At 43.8% G+C, this 18,704-nt stretch overlaps 1 protein-coding gene across 1 annotated transcript; it reads left to right on the top strand.

Annotated features, from left to right (window-relative positions):
* MAIP1 (matrix AAA peptidase interacting protein 1) lies at nucleotides 1-9,058 on the top strand. Its single transcript, XM_054381165.1, has 5 exons — nucleotides 1-423; nucleotides 2,044-2,115; nucleotides 4,684-4,810; nucleotides 6,207-6,357; nucleotides 8,137-9,058. Exons 1-5 carry the CDS (start codon nucleotides 1-3, stop codon nucleotides 8,213-8,215), a joined length of 852 nt encoding a protein of 283 aa, XP_054237140.1. The 3' UTR covers nucleotides 8,216-9,058.
* The last annotated feature ends 9,646 nt before the right edge of the window (nucleotides 9,059-18,704 follow it).

Raw genomic sequence — 18,704 nt, 5'->3', positions numbered from 1 at the left:
ATGGCGCTGCGCGGGGCTCCGGCCTGTGGCCGCTGGCTTGCGCGCATGCTGGTGGCGCCGGGGCTGGCCCGGGTCTCCTCTCCGGGGATGGCCGCCGCCGCCTCGGCCCTACCACTGGCCGGGTTCCTCCCGCTCCGGGCCGGTTCCTCCCGCTCTGGCCCGCCACCGGCCGGCTTCCTCCCACTCCGGCCTGTGGTTTCCTCGGCTCCGCCACTGTCCGGGTGCCTCCCGCTCCGGACCGTCGTGCGGTTTGCCAGCACCGCCGGGCAGGGGCCGCAGGCCGAGGGTCCGCAACGGCGGGTGGTGGTGGTGAGGATCACCAGCCCCTTCGTCTGGCTCCGCACCCGCTTCTATTACCTTCTCATTCGCCTCTACTTCGACCAGGAGTTCAGCATCGAGGAGTTTACGCTTGGGGCCAAGCAGGTGAGCGGGCGGCGGCGCTCGGTCACCCGACCTGGCCCCTCAGGGAGAGGCGAGGGGCCCAGCAGCCCCCCAGCCCGCGGGGAGAGGTGCCCGAGCCGAGCCGGCCCGGCGGCGGCCACGCTGAGGTTCCCCGGGCAGCTGCTGCTGTCTGCGATCAACTTCACTTATGGGCATCGTAGCGCTGTGTGCCCGCTTCTGTGTAAAACGGAGAGTGCCTCACTTTGGCTCCAAATACTGGAGAAAGTTGGAATAATCAGAGGTGTGCTTTTCTTCAGACTTCCCTTGGGCTTTCCCCCCTGGATTCCAGAATTAAAATGAGCTGGTCTAGCCATCTGCCCAAGCAGTGTGAAGGAAGGTGATTCTAGATGTTTTAGAGACTTTAAGGGCAAATATATCTCCTCTTAGCACGTTTTCCTGAAATGATAAAGCTTGGCCAGGCATAGAGCTGCTACATGTATTTATTTCTCCAAATTTATGTACCCAATAAGCTTTGTAAACAGAATGCATTAAAGAGGTAACAATCTCACAGAATCACAGGATGTCAGGGTTTGGAAGGAGCCAAAGAGATCATCGAGTCCAACCCCCCCTGCCAGAGCAGGATCACCTAGGGCAGGTCACACAGGAATTCTTCCAGGTGGGCAGCCTGCTCCAGGCTTCCACCACCCTCACTAAAGTATCTCCTCATGTTGTGGTGGAACTTACTGTGTTCCAGCTTGTACCTATTGTTTCTTGTCCTTGTCACCACCAAAAAGAGCCTGGCACCTTCATCCTGACAGCCACTCCTCAGATGTTAATAAGATTCCCTCTCAGCCTTCCCCAGGCTAAAAAGCCCTACGTCTCTGTGTTTCTTCATAGCAGAGATATTCAAATCCATTAATCATCCTCATAGTTCTCCATTGGACTCTGCAGCAAATTCCAGTCTCTCTTGAGTTGGAGAGCCCGAAATTGAACACAGTATTCCAGGTGTGGTCTCACCAGGGTGGAGATGAGGGTGGGGAAACCTCCCTAGACTTTCTGGACACTTTTCTTGATGCACCCTAGGATACCATTGGCTCTCTTGCAAAAAAGGCACATTGCTGTCCCATGGAGAACTTACTGTCCACTAGGACTCCAGGGTCTTTCTCCATGGAGCTGCTTTCCAGCAAGACAACTCCTAGTCTGTACTGGTGCCTGGTGTTTTTCCTCCCCAGCTTCAGGACTCTGCACTTGTCTTTGTTGAACTTCATGAGGTTCCCCTTTGCCCAGCTCTCCAGCCCATCCAGACCTCATTGGATGGCAGCACAGCCTGATGGGGTGTCAGCCACCCCTCCCAGTTTGGTATCATCAGTGACCTTGCTGATGAACTTGCTGCCTGATTTAGTAAGCCATGCATTCACTTGCCTGATATCAAAAGGCAAGGCTTTAGTTGAGAGACTGAATAGAAATCTGATGCTTTTATCAGTTCTTGGGATGACTTTTTTGATGCTGGAGAGCTTCCATATCTATGGAGGTACATTCTGCAAACACTAAAGTGTTAATCATGGAATATTTGGGTAGCTTGTCACATAGTGAGCGATTTATCTGAAAAATGAGCCAACCCAGTGTTATTTGTTCATGTATTTCTCTCTTGGCTTTTGCTAGGCCTTTTCCGTTGTTTCAAAGCTGCTGTCTCAGCGTAAACTTGACCTCCTGGATGAACTTGTATCAGCAGAGGTAAATACTTTCCAACTCTTGTTCTGCCACTTGATTTTCCATGAGGAAGTAATATGCGTTCAGCCTGTCCTTAACTACAAACACTGCCAGTTTGGATTAATTTGGGAAGAACAGCAGAATGTGGAACAGGGCAATTGTTTGTCCTGCTGCTTTTTTGAGTTTAATTTCAAAGCATGAAACTTAATGTGAAGTTACTGTGTTTAAAGAAGTAATCAAATTTGTGTCATTGAGTATAGGGACCAGTAGCCAAAAAAGATTTCTGGTGTACCAGAAGGGACTGAAAGGCAGTGGGTTCTGGGTGGCAGGTGGAGTTGTAGATCTTTGTTAGTACAGGCAGACAGCTGATACTTGGTCCGTGCAGCAGAAGGAAGGAACTGGTTTGTACTGGTTCCTGCTGCACTAATATATTCCCACCCTCAAGCAGGTCATACAACCAACTGCTGGTTTCAGCTGGAAGGCCTCAGTCCTGTGTCATGGTCCCAGGGATATATCTGACCTGGCTACTTAAGCATTGGTGTTCTGGTGAATTTTCAGTTGTTGAAGTTGTCTTGGCCTTCCCAAGGGATGGAGGTAGCAGATGCATCAGAGTCAAGTGGAGGAGATACTTCGGGTCTATGTCTGCCTTGTTACTGGATGTCAGCTTGACCTGCCCTATTACCACCCATGCCTTTGCAGCAAAAAAATTTGGTGCTGTTCTAGTGCATCCCCACTGGACAATCTTGCCTCCTCTCTCTAAGCAGAGACAGCAAGAAAATGTGAGTTTGATTCTTACAGTTATTTTGAAAGATCCTCTCCTCTTCCTCTGCTCATCTTAAATCCTTCAGGTGATTGGCTTAACATTGATCCAGAGACCTCCTGTAACCAGAGCATGTAGAGGATGAAGCTGTGGTACCAGATCTCATTGTTGCTTTGGACGGTGCATTTTATACCTGCAAAATGTACTAGAAACTGATGTCTGATAGAGAAGATTGTCTCTTGTTGCCATGTGACCTCTTATTCAGAAATGGCAATTCAAATTAGCCTAAAAGCTGAGCCTGAATTAAAAATCAGTGCTGCATTGCCTCATTCTTCTTTGTGACTTCCCTTTCTCTTGGTGTCTGAGGTGATGCCTCTGCAGTTTGGGTGCCACATCCTCTTTCTGTTTAACACAGCAGTAGAGGTCATGGGATGCTCAGCTGCCTCAATGTCAGTGCAGTGTGGAGCTGAAGTCCCAGAGCAGTGATTTTTCAGTCTTTTCTGGTTTGCCACTGTGTAAACTTTTCCTTATGGGGACATGGATCACAAAATGGCAAAGATAAACTTGGGTGGTGATGGAACTGATTTTCAAAGAAGTCTGTGAAAGAAATAAACTAGTAACTAAGAAAAGAATCTCACAGAATCACAGAATGTTAGGGATTGGAAGTGACCTCGAAAGATCATCCAGTCCAACACCCATGCCAGAGCAGGATCACCTACAGTAGGTCACACAGGAACGTGTCCAGGTGGGTTTTGAATGTCTTCATAAAAGGAGACTCCACAACCTCTCCGGGCAGCCTGTTCCAGTGTTTTGCCACCCTCACAGTGAAAAACTTTCTCCTTAGGTTGAGGTGGAACCTCCTCTGCTCCAGCTTGCACCCATTGCCCCTTGTCTTGTCATTGGACATCACTGAGCAGAGCCTGGCTCCATCCTCCTGACACTGCCCTTCACTTCTTTGTAAACATGAGAGATGTCACCCCTCAGTCTCCTCCATGCTAAAGAGCCCCAGCTCCCTCAGCCTTTCCTCACAAGGAGATGTTCCACTGCTTTGAGCATCTTTGTGGCTCTGCACTGGACTCTTTCAGGCAGTTCCCTGAGGTCCTTCTTGAACTGAGGAACCCAGAACTGGACACAATATTTCAGATCAGTCTCACCAGGGCGGAGTAGAGGGGCAGGAGAACCTCTCTTGACCTACTAACCACACTCCTAATCCACCCCAGGATGCCATTTGCCTTCTTGGCCACAAGGGCACATTGCTGGGTCATGGTCATCCTTCTATCCAACAGGACCCCCAGGTCCCTCTCCTCTGTGCTGCTCTACAGCAGGTCAGTCCCCAACCTCTACTGGTCCATGGAGTTGTTCTTTCTCAGACACAAAACTCTACACTTGGCATGGTTGGATTTCATTCAGTTACTCCCCACCCAACTCTCCAGAAAGAAAGAAACTGTAACTAAGAAATGATTCAATCCAAAGCCAAGTAGTGTACACATACGGAGGAATGAGAAGTGAGAGGGCAGAGTGTAAGTATGGTTGTGGAAGCAAGCTTAGCTGGTATTTTCTGGCTTTACTTTGCAACCCCATTTTTGACAGTATCTTTTCTAAACATTTTAAACGTGCTTTGTCTTTGTTGGTTTGAGCAGCAAATGGATCTTCTTTCATCTTGCTGAACTGGAGTCTAGGAGTGCCCAAACTTCCCAGTGCCTTTTCAGTTTCACTGTTCTGTGTGTTACACAAATGTTTTAGTGATACAGCTCATTTCATTAACTGCTATAGAAAAGATTTCTACTTCAATTTCTTAATGAAAAGCTAAGTAACAGTTTTTCTGAATTTAGGTACTTCAGGTGCTGAAGGAAAAGATTTCTGTGCTCCCTGACAACTACAGGGATGCTTTAGCAGCTGACATTGATGCAATCATGTATACAACAGAAGGAGATGTTCGCATTTACTATGATGATGATGGTATGTTTAGAATTCTAAACCATTTCAGCCATGGGCAGCCTTATTTCCTGGTTTTGCTACTAAGCAGGCATTCTCCTTCCTGATGTGGGTTTGAGTGCTGCTTCTCAATCCTTGGGGTTTTGTTTGTAGCTAATCTGTGTATCATTCTTTGATTTCCTTTAAACGAGAAAAGGAGATTATTGTTAATAGGTCACGGTACTGGTTTGATTTCTGGATAGGTTTTGCTCATTCCTATTGTTTCATAATTTTCAGATTTTTACATTATTAGTCCTTAGCAATCTCAAACCACTCAAAACCAATTATTCTGCTATATGCAGAAAGCTGTTTGCTTCAGCAAAGAAAATGCAGCTTCCAAGAAGAATAGTGAAGCCTGGATAATGAAATAAACGTTACTTGTTTGCACTTCTGTTTTCATGGAATATATTTTGTTCTAGGACTTCTTGATTATTTTGTTATTATTTTGTTTTCCAAAGTGTTTTGTTTTGCTTTTTAAGCTAAGGGCGAGCCCAGGCAAGTTTTTGTTTTGGTTGAATGCCAGCATTGTGTCAGACACAGCTGAGATGGTTTGTAGTCTAACCATCAGTCTTCTAATGAACATTTCAAATTGTCAGACCCAAGGAGTTGCTCTTCTGTTTTGGGAGATAGGGATTTTTGTTTCCACCTCCCCCCTGGCTTGAGGCTGCTCCTGAGTTTCAACAACTCTGTGTACTTACATAGTTTGAGTAGTTGGCTTTGGACCTTGTGGCAACCAGCTTTTGGTAACCAGGTTTTCTTCAGATGTTTTGATTATCATAGAATCACAGAGTGGCTGAGGTTGGAAGGCACCTCAGAGATCACCTACTCCAGCCCCCTCTGCCATGGGCAGAGAGGCCCCTCAACTACACTTGGTTGCTCAAGGCCTCATTCAACCTGGCCTTAAGCACCCCCAAGGGAGGAGGTATCCACATACTCCCTGGGCAGCCTATTCCAGAGTCTCACCACCGTCGTACTGAAGAACTTCTTCCTAAGATCCAGTCTAAATCTACTCTCCCTCAGCTTGAAACTATTCCCCTTTGTCCTACTGCTAGACACCCTTATGAAAAGTCCCTCTCCAGCCACCTGTAGGTTCCCTTTAAGTGCTGGAAGGCAGCTGTAAGGTTCCTCTGGAGTCTTCTTTTCTCCAGGCTGAACAACCCCAGCTCCAATATCACGCTGCGTTCATGATACAAAACACATACCTGTCTACACAGTGTATTTTAACTGTTGCTGAACAGTATGAATATGGTTTTAAATAGCCTTATTGTTCGTTTCAGCTGCCTTTCCAAGGTCTCACTAGAATATATGGTAGGTGGCAAATGGAATACTTGACCAATGAGAAATACGAGATCTAGCTTACGCTTTGGTTTATTTCCAACAGGAAGAAAGTTTGTTAGCATCCTGATGCGTTTTTGGTACCTGAATGGTGCCAACCTACCTGATGAAGTACCAGGTGAAGCCAAAGTTTTCCAGATCATGTTTGGAGATGAAAGCAAAAAGGAAAAAAGGCATCTTTTAACAGCAAACTATGAGTAAGTTCACTTGTCCCTTTTTTCTCCATGTACATGGGTTAGCTGTCAAAAGCAGTTTGGGAGGTGAAAGCATTCACACTGTGCCAGTGTAGAACTTGGTATATTTTAATTTACCTTGATTCTGATTAAGTTACTTGTCCTTGAGCTTTCCAATTTTGATTCTAGGGCCAAATCTTTTAAATACCCCTTAAAGTCATTATGGTATTACTTTGCTTCTGAGTTGACATTAATGAACTCTCTCTAGCAGGAAGAACAGTACCTGAAGCATTGAATGAGGTGTCTGATCCTTTCCTGTACTATTCCTGCAGCTTTCAGGATATAGCCCAATATCAGTTCTTGTTTCCCATTTCTTGTAGCACAGCTTGCAGCAATGCACTTAAGCCAAGCAGTCAAGTGTGGTGCTGTTGATTCATCACTTGCTGCACAATGGTCAGAAATGGAATTAGCTGCAAAGTAGCTTACGAATTATTTAGCCAGATGCTTTCTGCAGAAAGGCAGAACAAAGCAAGCGTCACCTGGTGTTCAGATAATTCATGCCACTCTGATCAAAGCACACATTAGGTAGATGGTTTTTCATGGGAGTGCTTTGTAAATAATGTCTATGTTGGTGTACTGATGCCAAAGCATTGCAGAAATGTTTGCACAGCTGGCAAAGTGTACTGGATGTAACCCTCTGAAAAGCTGGGAAAAGTGTGGATTTTTGTGTGAGAAGTGCAAGACAATCAGTGATTTTTACAGCCACATTTGAAATGGAGAGGTGGTGTGGCCTGATTGGTGAGGAGCTCTGAAACAGTGGAAACAGACTGATGGCACCAGTGCTGTTTGCCTGGATAGGTTTCTGTGGATCCATTCCTCAGATTAATTCAGCATCTTCCTTACGATTGGAGGCTTCTGAGGTCCTTTTAACCTTAAAGCCCTAAATATCTCCCTAATCCCCAGGAGAGAGATCTTTGCAAGTGCGTGTTCCTGCTGCTATTTAGAGTGCTAGCCTAAACTCGACGGCCAGAGATACTACAGACCTTGAAAGCCTGGTGTTTAGTATTTGAGTGCCTAGAGAAGACAGCTTCCAGGAGTGGATTTGCATGTAGCTGCAGATCAGGGAGGTTATACTGCTCTCATTCACACTGTGCGTATTGCTTGGGAGCGTGACTGTTCAGCTTGAAGCTCAGACTTCTCTTTAGATGACAGGCAGTCAGAACTGGCATGTTCAGGGAGGAAGGCATTGATGACTACAAAAGGAAGACTCTGAAAATAGGGGTGGGCATTTTAATTTTCCTATTAACAACTGCAGAACTTTGTTTCAGGAAGATTAAGCGTTACTGTTAGCTTGAGCTTTGACAAGTGTCTGAAAATATACTACTTTTTTTAAGGATAGTTCAGTAAAAATGAGAATTTTCAGGTAGAATGCCTGGCATATGATTTCCCTTTACCATGCAGTTAGCTCATTAAATGAAACCCTTTATTTAGAGGTGAGGATCTGCCACAAATCTGTATTCATAGTTACTGTTATGAAAACTGAGTGCTTTCTTGATAGCAGGGTCTTATTGTTGCTGCCTGATCCTGTCTCTGGGATCTCAACCAAAACTCTCTGAAGTCAGTGTACTTTGTTTCTACCAATAGAATTAATTTTGATTTTCTGATTTGGGGTGTAAGCATTACAGTGGAAGGACCTTTTACAGGAATAGCTGTGAAGCAAAGTGTTCCTTTTTGATTTCTTGTTGGTATTAGTAACTCTTCAGGGATCAGGTAAATTTTAACTTACTGTATTTCCTTTTCCAGGTTCCAAAGGGAATTTACAGAAGGAGCAAAACCAGACTGGACAATTACACGGATTGAACATCCAAGGCTATTAGAATAAATAGCCTTCTGCAGTCTTTTTATGTACCATTGTGAATGTTCTGATTTAACAAATATCTGGCTCTTTTTGGTCTCTTTTTTTTCCCTCTTCCTGCCTTTTCCTCCGAAAGAGGGATGGATTTTTTTATGTTTGACTTTTCAGACTTGTTTCTGAGGCTTGCACTGGGCTGCAGCTTTACAATAAAGCCTTTTCCCTGGAGAAGGCAAGTGTAGTCGGTGCTAATGCTCGCCCAGGGCATTCACACAGCACAGTTCCACATGGTACTATGAGTGTGTCAGCCACTTGCATCCTGAGAAGAAATGGTACTACTTGAACAAACAACACTTTCTTGGCTGGTGGCCCTTCCCAGTTATTTTCCTGTGTTTCTTTTTTCTGTAGAGACTGTACAATATATAACTGAATAATAAGCAAGGTGAAATAGAGGTAGATGGACATCTTAGATTGTCTAGTGATGGACTTTTAGATTGTCTAGTGATGGGCTTTTAGATTGTTTAGTGATGGACTTCTGAGATTTTCTAGCCTCAGTGGTTCATTATGAGGTTACCTTGCTTTCAAATATGTTTAAAATTAAGAAATAGCCATTATCAGTATTTGGTATAGGATTGGAAAAAGCAAAAATCTTCTACTATTGCACTGGAAGAAGGGATCTGAGATATAGATATGTATTTTTTGAAAAATAAACCCAACATTCCTTTCAATTTGGTAACATCCAGGCAGTTCCAAGTTCAGAGGTTAATGAAAGAAAAATCATCTGAAAACATGACTTTAAAAGTGGAGATGACAGTGAAGCTAAAGGAACCCCTCTGAAATGCTTTTTGAAATTAACAAATCATTAAAATTAGATGTTGCAACTGAACAATTTCCAAATTTTCATTTATCTCTGTCTGGAACATGAGAGTCCTGGTGTAAGTAACCTGAAGTTTTTGTTTGCAGATCCACAGGAGATCATCATAACAGGTTTGGTTTAATCCTCCATCTCAACTTTAAAACCTGACTTTTCATAGATTCATAGAATGGTTTGAGTTGGAAGGGACCTTAAAGATCATCTAGTTCAAACCCACCTGCTGTGGGCAGAGACACTAGACCATTTTGCTCAAGACCTCATCCAACTGGCCTTGAACATCTCTGGGGAGGGGGCATCCGTGACTTTCCGGAGCAACATGTTCCAGTATCTTACCACCCTCGCTGTAAAGAATTTCTTCCTGATCTCCAGGCTAAACCTGCCCTCCTCAAACTTCAATCCATTCCCTCTCATCCTGTCACTGCTTTCTAGCCAGACATGTTGTAGGGCTTCATGCAGTGTTTTGAAAGTGTGCAGTGTAATTACTGTGATTCACAGTCGTTGTGATTGAAATGTATAAACTAAATTGTAAATCAGCTCTTTTGATACAGTGATTTAATGAGAAGAATGTTTAAAGCTTAGCAATACATCTTTAGTGTCAAATCAGGGCTTTGACTCCTTTTTACCTGCCATCCATAAATTCTCTGTCCTACATCTGATTGTCCCAGCTGTGAAGTGAGTGTCAGTGAAGGATGTTTGTCATCTTACAGCATCCCTGTTTCCTGTGGTGGAAATACTTTGCTTTCATGTAACTTGTTCAGGCAAAACAGGAACTTGTGGTTTCTGAGTTGACCATCCAGAAGTATCTACCCCATACCTCCTATTATCTAAGATAAGAAATGTGTTTAGTGCCTTCAGGTTAGCTCCTTAGCTATTTTATATACTGTCAGTATTGTCTCAAATTCTTATGGCAAGAAGGATGGGGAAAGGGTTAGGTTTTTTCATTTTGATCAAAGATAAACATGGAGGAAAACATTGTCTCGTAACTTGGGGATTTCCAGTGCTATCGTTCAAACACTTTGCTCTGAAAATCAATGGTAGATTAAGTGTCACAGGTTTTCAAGAGGGAGCTGAAGGCAGTGTTAGAAACATCATTGTGATCTGGGAATAATGCTGAACAGGGAGTCATAGAGCAGTGTGGGTATCTTGCTGTCACAGCATGTTAGTGTTCCCAAATTCTCTTGCAGATTTGTCTCAGGCATCACCTTAGAAATCTCAGTGTATAATGATTAGGATCTGCTTTGTTTCCTTTCCACCTCCTTGCCTGGCTTTCATGTTTGTGGCTTTTAAGTCAGGGGGACAAGTACAACTGGAATTATGGTGTACAGCTCGTAACTCCTCCATACAGAACCATCTGAAACAGGTAAAGGTTTAGCCTGCAGACCTCTTGAAAACAATGTTACAGGCTTGGTAACAATTTTTAGGGTAAAATACATATCTCTGTCAGCAATGCTGACATTTCTGATTCATTTTACATACAACAGTGAGGTCACAACACGAAGTGTCTAGACTACACATGAACTGAGGATGGAGATGCAAAGTTCCATGTTCATAGATTCATTAGATGGTTTGAGTAGGAAGGGACCTTAAAGATCATCTAGTTCCAGCCCCCCTGCCATGGGCAGGGACACCTCCCACTAGACCGGGTGGCTTAAGGCCTCATCCAGCCTAGCCTTCAGCACCTCCAGGGAGGGGCATCCACCCCCTCCCTGGGCAACCTGTTCCAGTGCCTCACCACCCTCACTGTAAGGAATTTCTTCCTAATCTCCAGTCTAAATCCGCCCTCCTTAAGATTTAATCCATTCCCTCTCATCCTATCACTACAAACCCTTATAAAAAGTCCCTTCCCAGTTTTCTTGCAGGCCCCTTTCTTCTCCCATGAGGAAATCATGTTTCTTTAGGTTCATGTGGGGTTTGGGAAGCCTCTGATTCAGATGTTCATTCAAAACTGGTTGTGTTTACTGATACCTCCTTGGCACAATTTCAATGCCTGTGTCTAAATCTTGACAATCACTAATTAAATATGGCCAAGAAAAAACTCATTAATTTGCACACCCCACTCACCAGTAGATGGCCTTGGTCACACAGCTATGGGGCTGGGAACTGACTGGCATTGATGGGAGAGTAAGAGGGATAAAAAAATATAATGTAGGGGTATTGATTCCCACTGAAGTGCTATTTAAATCATTTAGACTTGTTAAAAAGCTTTGATGCTCTCACTCTCAATGTCTTTTATCCTGAGTGAAAGACTTTTGTTGTCTCTGCAGTGCCTGCCCCTTTTAAAGTGCCAATTTAACAGCGTTCTTAATATGGGGGAGAGTAGTTATGTGTTGAATTCACACAGGCACCTTGGTGACTGTCACTAGCAAACCTTAGTTTGACATTCATATTTTCATTTTCATCATGTTGATCGTGGTTCTTGTCCCAGAATTGTCTGATTAGTTCAGGAGCCACGCTCAGCCTTCTCCTGTTCTTGAGGCATATTCAAGCTTGACCTTACCTTCATTTCAGGTTACATTTAGTTAATGATTTTCAGGTCTTATGGCTAGAAAGCTGTTTAGAAGTAAAAGCCATATTGTTTGTCACAATAGTGATCATACTTCAAACCTTCACAAGTGCTGTGATTCTCTTTTCAGTGGAGTGGTTAAACTTGTTTTCTGCCCTGTGTGCCTCATGGGCTGCAGGTGGGACCTTTGGGATTCAAAACAGGTGGTAGTCACAGAATGGCTCCCAGCTTAATTGAGATGAGGTGCAAATGTGTGTAGTGAGAAGTGCTTCCAGCTTCTTTCTTCCCTTGAGCACAGCTGTCATTGTTGATCTCTAAGCATTGGCCTGTTTGTGGGTACAGGAAGAAGTAGGTGGCCATTAAAAAAAAACAAGCGTTGTCTCCCCAGCTGTGCTCTTGTTCTTCTAAGGGAGAGGTAGTTGTGCCAAATGTTGTGCACACTGAGTACTGACTATAGTAAGTCATAGGGGTTTCTCTCCTTGTCTTCTACTTTTTTTTCCCCATTGCTGATGTGCTCTTCTCTTGTGGGGTTGCAGTCCTGCCAAAGAGGACAGAGTCTGGGTGAGTCACTGTACATTTACAGTGCTGTTGAGAGCACCCTCTTCATCACTCTCTGTCCCTTATGTGTCCCTTATGTGTATTTTGTCAGAATCCAGTGCTGTGTGCTTTTCCTCATAGGAAGTTCCCCTGGTGAAGTTGATGGGGAATCAGTCATGCCTTCTAATGGGAGCAGACTGCAGCTTTTTTGCTGCCTTTGAAGTTACTCTGTCAGAAATAGAGACAAACTAAATTTAGACATGCTGTAGTTTCTTTCCTTCCCTCCTCTGCTGTCACAGAACAAGACTCTTGATAGTGGGCTTGGTACTGTAGTGTATACTTGGTACTGTAGGATTTAAGAGGTATAGGAGGAGGACAAGGAAAGCAAAGGCTGTAAGCAAGATGAGACCACAGTAGTGTCAGGCTGTCAAGACAAGATTGTCCCTGTGGACAAACCTGCCTTTCTGACATTGGAAATCTATGCTTGGTTTGCTGCCATTGCACTTAGCAGAGGAGATGGCATTTCACCAGGGATGCAGCCCCTTGCCTTAAGGACATGGGAGATTTGGCATGTGTAGGGAAACAAGTAGTGACTTGAACATTCCTCTGAGTTGTATTTAGCAGCTGACAATAACCTTTTACATAGGCTACACTTCTACTCTGCTTTGTGTATGAGAGAAGAATCCAGGTTATCAAGAATAGAGCTGAAGTCCAACCTTATGTTTTGCAAAGATTTCACAGTCTGATTGGGGAGGCATGAGAGAGGAGAGCAGCCACAGGCTGTCTCTGCTTTACCCTGATTAGCAGCTGGCACATCCCTCGAAATCAGGAATGAAAAAGGGGAGGAAAGGAAATGCCTTGATAATCCCTCTTTTTTGAACTTTCTGGAACCACTTGGCAAGTGTGGCATCCATAACTCAAGCATCAGCTGCCAAGTCTGGAAACTAAAGTTTCAGTGGTGTGATAAGATAAGTGGGTGGCCTTGTGAAAGCCTGTGGGTCTGCCAGAACATCAATTGCTGTGCCTGCTGGTGATGTTGTACTGTTTCAGGACCTTCAAGCTTCTTATCTGCAGTACAGCCAAACAAGGTCTTGGTTTTTTGTTTGGTTTTGGGTTTTTTTTGTAACAAACTGAGAACTGGTGGATGTAAATAATGATTTGGGGGATTTTTGTTATACTTTCACAAGGAACAGGGTAGATGGACTGCAATATATAATTAAGAGCAAGATAAGGGAAATTAATTTGTGTAGTTTGTGACTTATGCAAGGCATTGGCTATTAAACAGGTGGACAATGCTGGCTTGACTGGGGTGGAAATTAAGTCATTGTGAGATCTGCCTTGGATTGATAGCTGCCTGAAATATCTCACAGAATCACAGAATGTTAGGAGTTGGAAGGGACCTCAAAAGGTCATCGTGTCCAACCCCCCTGCCAAAGCAGGATCACCTAGGGGTGGTCACACAGGAACATGACCAAGTGGGTCTTATATGTTAAAAGTGCATAAATTATTAAAATCTGTAATTGAATTGGGCGTTTTGTCCTTTTTAATTACCTGTGGGACGAGTGCAGCTTAGGTCTACCTCAGGCTCAGCTGCTGTAGCAGAGCCTTTTGAGCTACTAGCCTTTTCCCTGTTTTTCTCATTAGTGTCATTAAGATGCCTTTTTTTCCCTCTTGAGATAAGAGAGATGTTGCCTAAGGTAGAACAATAGAGAAATGGATGATCCTGCTCATTGCCATAGGGTAGGATTTCCTTACTAACACTCAGAATTTAGCACAGATTTCTACTGAGAAGTGCTTTCAGAAGGCATCACTCCTGCTGTGAAAGTATGGTGCAACCCAGTGGTGAGACATTTCAATTGTCATTTCACTCTTGCCATAATGTTCTGGCCCTCTGAGAGTTTACTAAAACTCTCAGTCATTAGAATAAAACCTTGGGTAGCTTGAGTTCTACTGTCAGTAAGGGAGGGCCTTTCCTGTTATCATTCACATAATTCTGGAGTGTTCTGTTTATTTTTTTTTTTCTCTCCTAAACACCAGCTGTTAGGGCTGACGAAAGTCTCTCCATTGCTGAGAGACAGTATAAACATCTAAGGAAAAAGCAGATTATTTATCTGGCCAGTCATTCTGCCTGCTTTCTGATTCTGGGTTGGAAAGCAGTTGGGTTTCAATGCCAGATTGGTAAGGTTCATTCTCTTTCTGTGCATCATAGGCTGTTGTTGCCTGATGGAATCATCCATGTGTATTTTACCCAGTTCTCTGCCAGTACAGTGTCCCTAAGTGCAGCTGGTGCTGCAGGGTCTCCTGCAGTGTACACTTTAATCTCTTGCTTTCCTTTCACTGAAGTATGTGGGTTTGAGCAGGGCTAGCTGGGTGAAAGTGCCTGCTGGAGATCTGCTTGAGTGATGGAATGTGGCTCCTTCTGGCAAAAAAATCTATGAAATTATAATAGCAGAAGTAGAGAGAGGAAGGGAATGAAGGTGGATGGCAAGCGTATTGACGACCAAAATAGGCAACAGAATTTGGCCTGATTGTATAATTAATCACACAATTAATATATTAAATAAGAACTGAAGTAGTGCATCTGGTTCTGCGGCCCCCAAAGAAGGACATCAAACAATTGGAGTAGGTCCAGAGGAGGCCACAAAGGTGAGCAGTGGGCTGGAGCACCTCCCCTATGGGGACAGGTTTGAGGGAGTTGGGGCTGTTCAGTCTGGAGAAGAGAAGGATATGGGGAGACCTTAGAGCAGTCTTCCAGTACCTGAAGGGGACCTACAAGAATGCCAGGGATTTTTTACAAGGGCTTAGGGTGAAAGGATGAGAGGGAGTGGACTGAAGATTGAGGAGGGCAGATTTAGACTGGAGATTAAGGGAATAAAAGGTTTTACAGTGAGGATAGTGAGACACTGTAACAGGTTGCCCATGGAGGTAATGGATGCCCCCTCCCTGGAAGTGTTCAAGAGCAGATTGGATGAGGCCTTGAGCAAGCTGGTCTAGTGGAAGGTGTCCCTGGCCGTAGCAGGGGACTTGGAACTAGATAATCTTTAAGGTCCCTTCCAACCCAAATCATTCTGTGATTCTATGGTTAAAATGTAGGATAATGTCTGTGTTATTGGAAGTAAACTTAAATCTAGAGGATTTACAGTGACTTGCCTCAACTGTGAGGAATCTCTTCAGAAGCTAAAATGTGAAGAGACTTCTGCTGGAACCTTCACATGCAAGCCCTCTGGTTAGTTCTCGTTAGCAGCAGTCGGTGGCTTCTCATGAGACTGTCTGATACCTTCAGCCTGAAGCCAAACAGCCTTCTTGCTTTTATAGCCTCACCAGAGCTAAGCACAGCACAGTAGATAAACCTGCTCAGTTGATCTGGTGTCGCAATCATTTCCTATAATTTCGTAATTCTGTCTCTGTGTTCTCCAGCTTGGTTTTCAGGCTCTCATTTCTCCTGCCAGGCAGAGCAGCAAACAGTCCTTGACATTTCTCCTTAGCATTATTTGTGTGACCTGTAAGGATTTCTTTCCTTATTTCTTTGAGGTTGTTTTGTCTAATGATGCAATACCATTGCAGTCTCTTTTCACTTAGCTTTTAACCCTCTGTGTTCCTAGTCTTTCTACTTCAGTCAGTATGTGCTTCCCTTCTTTCTGGTTCCTTTTGCTTTCTTTCTGGTGCATTAAGTGATGATTTCTTTCATCCTGTGCCCAGGGGAAAAAAAATAAAAAACAAATAATTCTGTGTTTCAAAGATTATGTCCAAAGCTGCTTAAAAAAAAAAAAAAAAGGTTTGCTGATTCAGACATTCAGAAAATGCCAGGGGAAGGCCAGCATTTCTTTTTGTCTCAGATTTTGTGCTCTTGTTGTTTGTCTGCATGTCTCTGCTGGGACAGGCATAGCTATGTCATTCGGAGTCAAGGCCTGTCTGGATGCAAGTGATTCTGACAACTGACCAGGGTGCCTGCCCCTTCTGCACAGGTCTCTAGTTGTGTTAAGTAAACCCATACCTACCTCTCAGTGGGGTTTATTTGACAGGGAAATGTTTTGTGTCCATTCAAGCACTAATCCAGCCAACTGTTTGAGCTCAAGAGACCTAACTGTGCTGCTTTATTAAGACACTGCCCTGCAAACTCCCTCCTTACTGCTAGAAATTTTCCTGACCTTTCACAGACATCTACTTACAGAACCCTCCCTGGTTTGTTTGGGTGTAGAATAAGCTACAAAGCAAAGAGGATTTTAAAAGGATTTAGTTAGATGCAGAGTGTTGTTTGCTTGCTTCTTAGATGGTTGGCTGGACTTTGTGATTTGTAAGAGCTGTTGTGGTAGGGTTTTGAATTGCTTTCTCATCTCTTTTGATTTCTTGTTTCCATTCACAACAGGCTGCCTGTTTTAGTAGTCTTCTCTATTTCTCCCAAGTGGACTCTACTTCCTGTTTTCTTTGTGAACAGCCCCATATGTAATTGTTTTACCATTCTTGCTTTCTTCCTGCATGAGTTAGCAACAAGAGCTTTTATCCAGATATACATCCCTCTCCCAAGTGTGTCAGCTTTCCAAGTTCCCAAGTTAGTCTTGAACAATACACTTTCACATATTTCCCTTCTCCTTGCCCACATTTTTATTATATTTCTTTGTGAAGTCTTGACAGCACCACTGGAGTGTGCCTTCACTGACTCCACAGCAATCTGTACGTGCAGATCTCTGAGGGAGGTGGCTTGACATTGTCACTTCAGCTGTTTTTAAGCTGGTGGTCCTGATTATTGACAAAGGTCCTATCTAGAGATGTAGTCTTTGTGGAGTTTGTTTGGCTTATTGGATTTTGTGTGATGGCATTTTTTTTTGTTTGGGTTTTTCCCCAAGTGCCACATCCAGACCCTTAATGCCTGAGGTGCTTCATGCTTCATATTCACAGGGCTGAAGTTGTACATAATTAAAATCCTGTCCTTTCAGCATGAATTATTTTATTGAGTCATATTTTATTCATGTGTCTTTTCTCATTTAAGGTTCTCTGGTATGCATGAAACACTTGCATGTTAGTCCTGTACTCTGCTGTAGCAGCTTAATTTAGATTAATTTCTTATGCCTCTTAGTTTGTGAAACAGCTCTGGTTTGGAGTTTTGGCTTTTGTATTTTCCACACTTTCTCCACTTCTGTATTTTTCTTCTCCCTAGAAATTGTCCAGAATGTATTTTCAATGGATATGTGAGTATCTGACCCTAAATGCAGATCAAAGACCATAAATAGGGGTTTTAAATGCAGCATATCAATTGTTCAAATAGCTGATACACTTAGTGGTGACTTCCACCAATGCAGACAAGAGCAACACCAGGTAAACACCAAGTCACTTTGTGGCTGGAGTATTGTCCCTGGGAAGAGAACTGAGGAGAGCTGTGGATTTGTAGTTCTCCCCATTTTGTTTTGTCTTCCTAGGCAAGAGCAGACTGCCCAAGCTACTGTGTGACTAACATTATCCTGGTGTGGGTCTGGCATGATTGTTGAACCATGCACTGCAGAGCTATGTGTGGGCATCCATTTAAAAAGGCAGCTTTTTAAATGCAAGGCACCAAAGGAAGTCCCCGTGTGGCATAAACACTTCAGAGGGATCAGAAGGCATGTGTAAGTATATCATCTGCTGGCAAAATAATCCTGGTCTTCAAACTATTGTTTCCATTTTACTCACCTTCCTGATGCTTACTTCTCAGGTGTAATGAAATTAGAGCAACAAAGCTGACGAGTGGTCTAGAGAGTAAGCCTTATGATAAGTGGCTGAGGGAAGTGGGGTTGTTTAGTTTGGATAAAAGGAGGCTGAGGGGACACCTCATTGCTCTCTACAACACTGTGTGAAAGGAGGTTGGAGTGAGGTGGGGGTTGGTCTCTTCCCTCTAGTATCAGGTGATAGAAGGAGAGGAAATGGTTTGAAATCATGCCAAAGGCAGATTAGATTGGATATTGGGAACAATTTCTTACTGGAAAAGTGGTCAGGCATTGGAACAGGCTACCCAGGGAGGTGGTGGAGTCTCCATCCCTGGAGGTGTTCAAAAACCATGTAGACGTGGCATTGGGGAATATGGCTTAGTGGCTATGGTGTTACGTCGATGGTTGGACTCAATGATCTTGGAGGTCTTTTCCAATCAAAATGGTTCTGTGAATCCATTATAACTATGACCAGAGTGCCTGTCACACAGCTGACTTTATAATTCCAGTTCTAGGTTCCTTGTGCAAGTCTGAGACTCAGTTTCCCAGTTTGATAGGTTTAACTAAGAGATACTTGGAACACGTTCTTCTTGAGCTTTACGGTGCATGCTCCTTCATTACTTGTCAGGGGCAATGACTTTCCTGTCTTTGAGTGCTGTCCACAGCCAAGCTTTGCATGAGACCAGACCTATTCTACCCTGGCACAGCCTTGGAGCAGTAAAATAGCCTCAGTGATGCTATGTGGGGTCAGCCTGGCTGCCCAGAGCAGCTGTGTGCCTCTCTCTTCAGAACAGCAGAGCTCTCTGAGCCAGCCTCTCTGTGAATCAAACTGCCCAGTGTTTGTGCTTCATATACTTCCCTGACCTGTGTATCAGACCAAAGCTTCCTGTTCTAATATTGATTTTAAGACTTAAGTATCAGTGGCTT

This window comes from Indicator indicator, chromosome 5, assembly GCF_027791375.1.
Source record: "Indicator indicator isolate 239-I01 chromosome 5, UM_Iind_1.1, whole genome shotgun sequence".
NCBI lineage: Eukaryota > Metazoa > Chordata > Aves > Piciformes > Indicatoridae > Indicator > Indicator indicator.
Note: the sequence above shows the minus strand (reverse complement) of the source record. Positions and strands in the feature narration are given on the sequence as shown.

What these genes read in the sequence shown, in the direction of transcription:
- MAIP1 (XM_054381165.1), top strand. Translation starts at nt 1, where the DNA reads ATGGCGCTGCGCGGGGCTCCGGCCTGTGGCCGCTGGCTTGCGCGCATG. An exon ending in TTACGCTTGGGGCCAAGCAG is followed by an intron (nt 424 to 2,043) that starts GTGAGCGGGCGG and finishes GGCTTTTGCTAG; the next exon opens with GCCTTTTCCGTTGTTTCAAA. An exon ending in CTTTTAACAGCAAACTATGA is followed by an intron (nt 6,358 to 8,136) that starts GTAAGTTCACTT and finishes TTCCTTTTCCAG; the next exon opens with GTTCCAAAGGGAATTTACAG.